This window comes from Acipenser ruthenus, chromosome 4 (genome assembly GCF_902713425.1).
Source record: "Acipenser ruthenus chromosome 4, fAciRut3.2 maternal haplotype, whole genome shotgun sequence".
NCBI classification, from domain to species: Eukaryota; Metazoa; Chordata; class Actinopteri; order Acipenseriformes; family Acipenseridae; genus Acipenser; species Acipenser ruthenus.
The window spans coordinates 10,674,765-10,686,432 of record NC_081192.1 but is presented as its reverse complement, the minus strand read 5'-3'; the positions used below and the strand labels follow the sequence as shown (position 1 = coordinate 10,686,432).

General features: G+C 38.2%; 1 protein-coding gene across 1 annotated transcript; it reads left to right on the top strand.

Annotated features, from left to right (window-relative positions):
* The first annotated feature begins 5,946 nt into the window (after positions 1–5,946).
* On the top strand, positions 5,947–11,104 carry LOC117399280 (putative nuclease HARBI1). The gene is made up of 2 exons (XM_059021995.1): positions 5,947–10,437; positions 10,638–11,104. The coding sequence occupies exons 1-2, from the start codon at positions 9,812–9,814 to the stop codon at positions 10,780–10,782; spliced, it is 771 nt and encodes a 256-aa protein (XP_058877978.1). The 5' UTR covers positions 5,947–9,811; the 3' UTR covers positions 10,783–11,104.
* Positions 11,105–11,668: the final 564 nt, after the last annotated feature.

Here is an 11,668-nt window from a genome sequence, read left to right as displayed (position 1 = left end):
ATAAATCAAATATTTTAGCACAGAATATTTTAATTAGTTATTTTATACTGTAACACTAGTTATAGCTCAGACTTAAATTAACTTGAACTGGTGAGACAACCTCTCTCGAAAGGTTTTTATTCTTGATACAAAGCATGTAACATATACAGTGCCTATAGAAAGTCTACACCCCCTTTCAAAGTGTTCACCTTTTGATGCCTTATAGCCTGGAGTTAAAATGCAGTTTTTTTTTTCATTTATCTACACATCCTACCCCACAACTTCCAAGTGAAAAAAATATTCTAGAAATTTGTAGAAAATTAATTAAAAATAAAAACTGAAATAGCTTGGTTGGATAAGTGTCCACCCCCCTTGTAATAGCAATCCTAAATTAGCTCAGGTGTAACCAATCGCCTTCAGAATCACACACCAAGTTAAGTGGCCTCCACCTGTGTTAAATTGTAGTGATTCACATGATTTCAGGATAAATTCAGCAGTTCCTGTAGGTTCCCTCTGCCTGGTAGTGCATTTGAAAGCAAAGACTCAACTGTGAGCACCAAGGCGCTTTCAAAAGAACTCTGGGGACAAAGTTGTTGAAAGGCACAGATCAGGGGATAGGTATGAAAAAATATCAAAGGCCTTGAATATCCCTTGGAGCACTGTCAAGACGATTATTAAAAAGTGGAAGGTGTATGGCACCACCAAGACCCTGCCTAGATCAGGCCGTCCCTCCAAACTGGATGACCGAGCAAGAAGGAGACTGATCAGAGAGGCTACCAAGAGGCCAATGGCAACTTTGCAAGAGCTACAGGCTTTTATGGCCAAGACTGGTCATAGTGTGCATGTGACAACAATATCCCAAGCACTCCACAAATCTGGCCTGTATGGTAGGGTGGCAAGAAGAAAGCCCACCTTGTATCCCAATATGCAAAAAAACACTCAGGAGATTCTGTAGCCATGTGGCAAAAAGTTTTGTGGTCTGACGGAACTTTTTGGCCAAAATGCAAAGCGTTATGTTTGGTGCAAACCCAACACAGCACATCACCCAAAGAACACCATCCCTACTGTGAAGCATGGTGGTGGCAACATAATGTTATGGGGATGTTTCTCATCGGCAGGGACTGGGGCACTTGTCAGGATAGAAGGAAAAATGAATGGAGCAAAGTACAGAGAAGTCCTTGAGGAAAACCTGCTGCCCTCTGCAAGAAAGCTAAAACTGGGACGGAAGTTCACCTTTCAGCATGACAACGACCCAAAGCACACAGCCAAAGCTACACTGGAGTGGCTAAGGAACAAAAAGGTAAATGTCCTTGAGTGGCCCAGTCAGAGCCCCAACCTAAATCCATTTGAAAATTTGTGGAATGACTTGAAGATTGCTGTCCATCAACGCTCCCCAAGGAACTTGACAGAGCTTGAACAGTTTTGTAAAGAAGAATGGTCAAATATTGCCAAATCTAGGTGTGCAAAGTTGGTAGAGACCTATCCCAACAGACTCACAGCTGTAATTGCTGGCAAAGGTGCTTCCACCAAGTATTAACTCAGGGGGGTGGAGACTTAACCAATTATGATCTTTCAGTTTTGTATTTTTAATATATATTTTTTTCTCAATAAAAACTTTTATTGAAAACTTTTTATTGAAAACTTTTCCCCTTAACAGTGTGGAGTATGGTGTGTAGATAAGCGGAAAAAAATCCTCATTTAAATGCATGAAACTCTGAGGCACTGACACAACAAAATGTTAAAAAAGTTCAAGGGGGTGTAGACTTTCGATAGGCACTGTATATATATATATTTATATTGTGTGATGAAGTGTGGGGCACTGTGGTCGAGGGCCGGTATTTTGGGCCACGGATTTTGCACAGTCTGTACCTGTTTTAAGGAAATGTAGTCCTGTTGGCCTGGCGCAGCAGGACTTCAATTCACAGGAGGCCACGGGACCGATGGGCAGCCATTTTAGATGGCATAATTATAATTATATGTGATTGTGTAATTGATTCAACAGCTGCCTTCAATTAAAGAATTGGGAGCCTTTTAAAAAGGGCAGGGTCAACCTGTTGCTTGAGGAGAGCTGTGAGCTGTGAGTTGTGAGCTGTGAGAAAAGGGAAACAAGAACCGAGTCTTTTGTGCAAGGAAGGACTTAAGAGTCCTGGTGTTTTGGAGCCGGTAAGCAGCTTAGCTGCCCGGACTGTTAGTTAGGGATACTTGCTTGTGTAGTTATTAATCCATAAAGGATTTAGGCTTTTGTTTGTTTATCTTGGATGTTTTTTTTTAAGCACTGTAAATAATAAACACACAGGTGCCGCCCTGTTTAAACCACATTCCTGGAAGTTTGACTTTGTTTCATGCTAGAGGACAGTGTAAAAGGTCCGGAGGAAGTGACAAACATAACAAACATTTCCAGAGTTGTCACAATATACAGTAGCCTTGTGTGCCTCATTATCAGGCCTATGGATCTATAGCTAGTATATTAACACACTTATCCACTTTGCTCCCATTTATTTAAATGCATATATATATATAATGTATTGTATTATACGCAATAAAACGTTGCATGTTTTAAAAAGTTATTCGGAATTTAATAAGAAATGTAATATAGTATACGCAGCATATAATGCAAGCAACTGAAAATAACAAAAATATTGTGGACTTACTTGAGTGATTGAATCCTGAGTGATGTCATTTGTAGAAAAAAATATTTGGAAGATGAAGAGCCAGTTTGAAAAAACAAACTGCGAGGGCGTCTGCTAAGAAATAAATAATAATAATAATAATAATAATAATAATAATAATAATAATAATAATAATAATAATAATAATAATAGTCAACCATTTAATTTTTTCGTACCATGAGCAATTAAAAAGGCAATTTTGTTTTGGTCCTTCCTGTTGAAGACGGCCTAATTTAGGCTTTGGACGACCTTTATTGTTATTTTTTATTCTCAATTGAAAGTGACGGAAATGGCGTATGAATTAAACAAATCTACAACGTAGTGTATACACATATCAAAACTTAAGGGAGTACCACACGTGACCCATAACCTGCCTGGCAACAGACACGTCAAGATTAAGTCTAATTATGAGTGGTAGAGGCTAGCTGCAAGCTTGCTTCGTGTAGCCAATGCAAATACAGTAAAACTTGACAAGCAGAGGTTGACTGCAGGTGGAAGACACACAAAATCCCACCCATTATGAGGCTGCATTACACAATAGCAATACAGTAGACCTGGGAAAGCATGATGTAAGGTAAGGTTTTTTTTAAATTACACATATGCTTAGCCTCCGCGGCTCTCATGATGATCTGCCACTGAATATATATTCTTTCTGTTGTGTTAGATATCTTGGTTCTTTTCCTACTTTTTAAAGAATATATATATATATATATATATATATATATATATATATATATATATATATATTGTAATAGATTTCACCTTCTCGGGTTCGTTGCCCCTTTAAAAATAGACCCAGGACACCAGAATTGAATTTTGACAGCGCGGTTGCGCTAATTTTAATAAACACAAATCAAAACACAGAAAACCAAATAAACACCTAGCTCTTATCGAGCACTAACTACACACGCAGGAACCTAACTACAAACAGGACAGCTAAGCTGTTTCCCTGTCCAAAACTTAATTAAACCACACAGGTTTGCACTATACCCTTTTTACCCGACTGCTCGGAAGCAGAGCACCTTCTCTGCCTCCCTCTCCTCAGCAGCCTTGAGCAGACTGACTGCTCTCCTTTTAAACTGCCCGCACCTGGGTCTAATTTCCAATAACGCCCAGGTGCAGATGATCATATACATACACATCTATTTCTCTTAACTAATCACTTTCTGTGCTGTAGGTCAAGCGGTTTGTTTTCAGTTACACCACTGGAGTAAATCTGACCTATACAACATAGGCAGGAATTGGGTGCAAGGAAGCCAACACAACAAATAAATTAGCATGAAAACATAATTCCATCTCCACAAGGGAAGAGAGCTGTAATTATAATGTCATTGGTTTAAATAAGATACAATATTTTTTTTATCCTTGATTACCTTCTTTAAGGTCTTGATTAACAAGCATTATTTTGACCAGTTGGCCTTGGATTTAGATCACATATGACTTTCCCAGATCAGGTCATCACCTTCAGGGATCAGATTGGTCTGCAACTTGCTGTCCAATCTGTTTTATTGGCTGGCCTGAATGTTGATATCTACACAAGAACACACAGACCAACAAATGATTTGCTGTAGGTGCATACCATAAAATAATAGAAATGCAAGGAAAAAACATACCATAATATTTTTACTTGCATGTATGCATTTAAATAATCCTCCCCTCCTAGTGATCACAACAGTCCTCACTCTGTAACTGAAAATAGATTTCGTATAGAGATAGCTATTCTGAACTGATAACCATTGCACACTAGTGGCACGTCCTGCTTCACTCAATGTATTGTAGCAGCTCTACTTAGTGGATTATTTATGTTTGTTTTTGTTCTTTAAAATCCTCAGAAAATGTAATTAATGCTGATAATTTTACCTTTGTTCAGATATTTTCCCATATATACAGGGATGTTTCATCAGTGTTTTCATGTAAGCCCTCGCATTAGATCACAGACTAGTTTACTTCTCCCCAGGACCTGTCAGGGATAACAAATTTGTTTACTGTAAATTGCACCCTACTCACTCCTAAACACCATCTGCCACACTTTGAAGTGGAGCTTCATTCTTGTCTAAAAATAACCATTTTTAATTTAATCCCAGCATATTGAGATGTAGGAGGCCACGTTTTGAAAAGTAAGCATTTGGGAGAAATTACATAGATTATCGCTGCACCCTTTTCAGACTTTCAGGCTTTAAAACCATTGACTTTGTTTTATGATTAATTGAATAACATAAAACTGATAAGACCGTCATAAAATACAAGCTAATTTCAACTCTCTTAAACAATGTCCTTTTTACAGGACCTTGGGATGAGTGAGTGACTCCCTGTTTAAACAAACAACTGAACTCTGACCCTTATTACACAACATTTGTTAGGTTTGTGTGGCGGCAGCATGGAGGCTGTGTTTTTGTTTTTGGAAGAAAGTACAGTACGTAACCGATTGAGAGCTCATCAAGTGCAGCTATGCTCTTTTCTGCAAAGCCAGCGGAGACGGCGTTTTGCTTTTTCAAATATGGCAGAATGGTTTGCTGCCATCCACCTTAGCCTAGACCCCTTCCTCAGAGCAAACATTTATTAATGTTTTGGTCTGATAAATGATGTCATGATTACTTGCGCAGAAATCCACAAGCACCTACTGCAGTTGTCTTAGTTTTAATACACACACAGTTGCTGCGCATTAACTAACCAAACTGAATTAATAACTGAACTCGCTACTTGTTCCGCACAGGATTAACTAGTCCGGTTGTCTTTGCCTTTTACAACTAAACTGTGTGTGTACTTAAACCATATTAAGAGCAAAAGGTGAACTCGCAAGCACATTTAGGCTGTGATTTTGATGAGATACCTAAGAGCATGAAATTTGGTTTTGACTAAAGTAGGTTGTAATTTTTCCAATCTGAAATCAAGTGTTTTTGTTCCTGTTGCTGGTAACATCGGTCAGTACGCTACAGAGAGCAAACTAGATAGTCCCTGATCTGTCATCCACAGTGGTTTGCAACTGCACAGTACAGAAATAATCTCTCAAACACCTGCAGTTTAATTCTGCCCAGAAGCAAGCAGCTGGTAGGTTGTGGAAATCTGCTCTGAAATCTATTCTTTCTCATCCACAAGGCATAAGACAAATAGTCAATCAATGTCTCTATCTACCTTGAATTCCCTTGGAATATGAAACATGTATCTGTGGAGATTTCCAGGTAGAGCTGTGCAGCTCTGGGTAGCTGCTGCAATAGGAACAACCATGGGGCTTGAGGGTTCAGATTTACTCTTTGAAAGATCAATATATGCACTACCGAGGGCCCTTCCAGCAAGAGCATGGGTTTTGTAGTACATAGACAGATATTGTAGTAGTGTGCACCAACCTTCTTTTGATCTCGGTTTAAATTATGTCTCTCAGAATCTTAGTAGCTCCTAGGATACAGAATACCAATGGATTAAAGAAATAGCAGCTTCCATTTATAGAAAATGATGGTCTTACAATAACAACATATTAAAACAATGCATGTTTTTAGTACCTATTCATAAACAATAAAATGTGCTTCAGACTTTTAAACATTCTATATTGTAGCCTGCAGGGTTTAGGAAATAACATTTTTAAGTTGCAACAATTTTATCAACCTGATGATATCCATAGCTTTGACATCTGCGAAGACCATATGAAAGGTCTCAGGATGACATGGAAATTATATGTTATCCTTATCAAGAGCTGGCTCATCTGTCACAGAGCGCCTTGTTTGTGGACTTGTGATTCCACAAGGCTGAGTACAGCACTACACTGGTCATAAACTGAGGGATTGCTTTAATTCATTACCCAATTAGTAGTGACAGACTGCCCCTATAGATTATAGACAGTTTCAGAGCTGGCATCCTGACAGGCTGGTTTATGCAAGATACAGTAGATCATTGGTATGACCTAGAGTTAATGGAAACTAGCCACCGTACCTTTATGCTTTTGCATTTGATAAATTCAAACTATTTAAAAAAAGATTGCATGCTAAACCCTCTTTCAGTACTCTAGTGTTGCTGATTTTACTTACTTGATTTCAAATAAACTCTGGCTATATCTGCAACATATTTAATCTGACATTACACAATTTCCCATGTATCATTTCAAAGAAGCATGAGTTGTTGGGTTATTTAATATTGCTAGGAAATAACTTGAGGTAGAAAAGAGTGTATCCTGGCCTGGTTTAAAAATCCAATTGAGTGGACGCATTGCACAGTAAAAACACAATGATGGTTTAATAATGGTCAGAGGTGTCATTAAATGGTAAGAATAGTATCTCTATTGACTCACTTAAAAGATGTGCTACAGTCTGCACATATATCTTGGATGACCAGGTGCTTCTGGGAAATCAAGAATAAGAATTTAGAAGAGGGTTACAACAGTGCTTTAATATTGGTTGTTCTTTGTAACAGCAGGGGAAGAAATGAGATATGCGCTACATAGCAGCTTGATCTATTCAATCTTTTAGTTTAACTAATTTCATTTAGTTTAATTAATCACCAAATATAGGTTACAAGCTCCAGTGTGGCTAATTAGGCAACCTAAAATGGCTCAACCTGCTCTGCAATGGGAGTCTTATTTTCACCACTTCACAGTTTGTATCTCCACCATGCAGCTCTGCTGTGACACGATAATGATAAATTATACTGTAATTTCACAACCTGTTCCCTTTCTTCAAGCAAAATGTTTTCAACTGACTTCTGTAATCTGGTTTTGCTCCTTCATTTTAAACTGTAACATTGCCAGGTCATCACCCACACATGTTAAGATTACTCCTCAAGGGCAGTCATGCCTCTGTAGTTTTGTAATTCAGATTCAAAGAGAAGGTTCCTACACTGAGGTATAAAACTAACCAATTCAATTAGCACAGTTGTACATTGAAGTGTCTTTGTGGTTTATTGATAAGCTGTCCTTGATGTTTGTTTTTTTTACTAAAAAGTAAAACATATGTGTAATTTGGAACTGTTTGATTGTAGGACTGTTCCCAACATGCTTGAAAAGGTCCTTCAAACAAAATGTCAATATAATTTAGGCTATAAGAGCCATCATGGTGGAATCCAGTATCAAAAATAACAAGGAAAATGGATAAGAGTTAATTGAATTCTTCCTGTGCCATTTAGAGAAAGACCATTTAGAGCTTCAACTTACTGGGCTAAAACCCCTAGCTAATAAATTACAGAATGGCTACATTACAATGTAAAATATATAACCAACAAATACAGAAGAACATTCCTATTATAAACATGCTTTTAAAGCACCAGCAAAACCATCCAGCAACATTCAGAGGGTCTCAATCAGGCAGTTACTGAAATGTTATAACTGCTATATTTCCTAATACAATCACCATGTAGGTAAAGCTACCAAATATCCCAGTTTTTCCAGGACAGTTCCAGTTTTGCCCGGACAGTCCCAGTTCCAGAAAGGCTGTCCCGGTGTCCTGAAGCATTTGTGTCCTGGGCACTGGCTGGGCTGATGGAACTATTTTCCTGGCGGAGGGATATTGTTTTCGCTGCTCTGGGCTGCCTTGTGCTTACCACGTGCATCTACCAGTGGTTTAACACCAGCTGACTGGCACAGGAGCAGACACGTGGGCTACATGTGGAAAGAGCAAAGAAAATTGTCATGTCTAAAAGCAAGTGTGTGTTTTGTAAAGCGCTAACAACCAGCCACATACGAAGCTTCAACGTGCACTGATACAGAGTAGAGCAGGAGCAGGAATGAGACAATTATAACAATTTCTTGAGACAATGAAGCTTTTAAAAAATGAGCCATAATCTTAACAGTTTCGTATATGTAAATCTGGAAATATGTAATTCACACATGGCAAACTACTTTAATGTTATTCATTCTGTATTTACAGATCTTGGATCTACAGCTAAGTTTAAAAGTGTGTTTCTACTCTCTGGAATATCCAGCATGACATTAACACCTCCAAAAGCAATTTTTTTTAAAAAAACTGTTTTAATCAGATGATGACATAAGTGTCACTGTTTCCCCCAATAATAATATTATTCAGATAACATAAATTGTAAAATATATTGCTGTAAAAACATTCTTGTTAACAGTGTTTTCTGGACCAGGCCCTAAACATCTGTAAGCATGCTTAAGTTAAGAACGTGAAAGAGTGAATGTGCAGGTTACATGGGATTGGAACTAAATGCAATAGAAACGACTAGAAGAGGCAAGGAATGTATGTGGTGATGACTGGTGCAAAGTCAAGGCTGTCATCGTGTTCACCATGTCAGGAGTGACAGACGGACAGACAGATGGACTGGTGGACATGATCAGCGTATAAGGGTCCCCATTTTTGAATTTTGATCACTCAACCATTGTCAAATTGAATCATTGCTTCAGTCATTTAATCCAAGATGTGGTCGACCACCCACTTCTACCTCAAGGGAAGACAGGCATACAGTAATGTAACCATCTAAGTTGGCTATACTACTGCCTGAGAGAAACTGCATTAAAGGATTACAACTGACAGCTGCCCATCAGCGATAAACTGCAGCTCAGCAGTGACAGCTCGGTAGTAAGTCCTGTTTTCGTATTCAATTAGCTGATTGAAGAGTTTGGTGTTTGGTGTCATACAAGGACAACATGCTATTTATGTGAAGTGGCTTTCTACTGTATTAAGTAAATAGTTTACAGCAGGGGTCTCCAACCGTGGTCCTGGAGAGCCCCCATCCTGTGGGTTGTATAGGTGTCTTTGCAATGGCTAAAGAGGGGCCAGTTGCATAAAACTATTAGACTAGTCTAAACCATTAGACTAGTCTTAGTTTGACAATTAGACTAGTCTAATGCAAGTTAGTTAGTTGCATAAAAATTAAGACTGACTAAGACTTAGCCTAAAAAGTTAGCCTCTTCACACCCAGGCTAAGTTAGAATTTAAGTCTATCTTCCATGGAAACCATTAACTGTCAGAAAGAAATCATGGCCTCCCACCACAATCTCTGGCTATATGTGCGCTGTTTGAGGAGAGAAAGAGTATTCAAAGACAGAAACAATCCACTGGATGTATACTCAGATACTGAGGTAATTGAAAGGCTTTGCTTACCAAGGCAAACCATTATAAAATTAGCAGAAGATCTAAAGGATAAATTGAGGCCTGCCATAGGCAGAAACCATAGTGTCCCTGTTTTGTTACAGGTTTGCTTGGCACTCTGATTTTTATGCAATGGGTTTTGTTTTTTTAGGGCTGCATAAATCTACTGCCTCACGGATAGTCTTCAGAGTTTCAAAGGAACTTGCAACAAGACTGCCAGTGTTTCCTGTTGAGTCCACTGTTCTCAACAGAATGAAAAGTGACTTTTTTTCAATTGCTGGTTTTCCTAATGTTGTGGGAGCAGTTGATGGGACTCATGTCAAGATACAAGCTCCTTCAGCTGATGAACACCTGTATGTCAACAGGAAGGGATACCATAGCATACATGTTCAAATGATCTGTGATGCTAACCTGAGCATCATCAACTGTGTGGCACGCTGGCCTGGTTCATCCCATGATTCTCGCATCCTGAGGCAGTCTGTTGTACATGAAGCTTTTGAAGGTGGCGCAATACCTGGTATACTGCTCGGAGACAGTGGATATCAGCTGAAACCATGGTTACTTACGCCATTCATCAACCCAACCAATGAAGCCCATACACGCTATAACAACGCTCACACAAAATCAAGGAATTTGATAGAAAGGTGTTTTGGTGTGCTGAAGAGAAGGTTCCACTGTCTACATGGAGAACTGAGGATGGTGCCTGAGAGAGCCTGTAACATCATCTGTGCTGCTGTAGTCCTGCATAACATTGCAAGGTAAGAGCAAAGGTGCCTTCATGTTAATCCTTCATGCTAAGTCATCTCAATGGGTGTAATCCAATTTAAATGTATATTTATGTTCATCTTAAGTTAACTTTCTATAGATACTGAAATAAAATTAAAGATATAATTAAAATACATTGTGGAAAATAAAATATTTACTTGATGTAATCAAATTATTGTTTATATAATGACAGGGAACTTGCACTGCCAGACGTGGAGGGACCAAATAGTGTGGCTGTATATGAAGAGGAGGAAGTGCCTGAGCAAGCAGGAGTGGATCAAGATGGCTCAGGAAGATATATTCGCCAAATGATTGTGGAGAATTGTTTCTCCAAGTAATGTTTTAGTACTTACAAAGTCACATGAAATCCCCCAGAGAATTTAAAACCACAACCTGTTGTATAAAATCCAAGTGCAAAACAAACCTGTAGCCCCTCAGGGACGCTGGTTTTGGCCTGCAGCAGGCCTCAAAATATACTTTTTGATCTGCTGCTAATTTATTAATGGTTTGCTTTGCTGTAAACACCTTTCAATTACCTTGATAATTGTAATAATAATAATAATAATAAACTTAGCGTGTAACGATTTCTTTATTTATTTCTCATTAGGTCTTTTTATTTAAAACAAATGTAGACATTTAAAATTAAACTTGCATTTAATACTTTAGCACTTTTTTTCTGAAAAAATATCTAAATAAAGATCTGTTGTACTATAATTTGTTGCAGTTTACTGTTCAGACATTTTTGCTATTTCCAGTTTTAGTTTAATTTTTTCTAACTCAAAATTCTTTCAGTGTTTCTAGAAAAAAGAAAAATAAGCCCAAATATCTGAGCTCACTCAGTTGTGCCTTAAAGACTGCAGAAGATTTTTCTCTTACTTTCACAGTGCACCAAATAATGAGAAGTTAAGCACCTGGCAAATTATCCAACTGGAATAGATCAAACACTACTGCCAAATTCAGGAATGTGCCATTTCTTCAGCATTATTAGCTTCTATTGATAGTTTATTTTAGTAACACGACATACGTCAAATATGACCTTAAAAACTACCAATGAGATTTTGCCTTTGTCAGCGTTGGCCAATCTTGGTCCTGGAGATCCACAATCCTGCAGGTTTTCTGGATCTCTTTAAATCATCAATGGCCAAAGACCTAGGAAACATGTTAGTGTTGAGCAATTAAGAAAACAATTGGTTCAATTGAGAAAGAAATTGGTTGAATGAAGTA

Excerpts from the sequence above, each read along its gene's own strand:
- LOC117399280 (XM_059021995.1), top strand. The coding sequence starts at position 9,812 with ATGGGTTTTGTTTTTTTAGGGCTGCATAAATCTACTGCCTCACGGATA. Across the intron at positions 10,438-10,637 it reads GTCCTGCATAACATTGCAAG|GGAACTTGCACTGCCAGACG; the intron begins GTAAGAGCAAAG and ends ATATAATGACAG.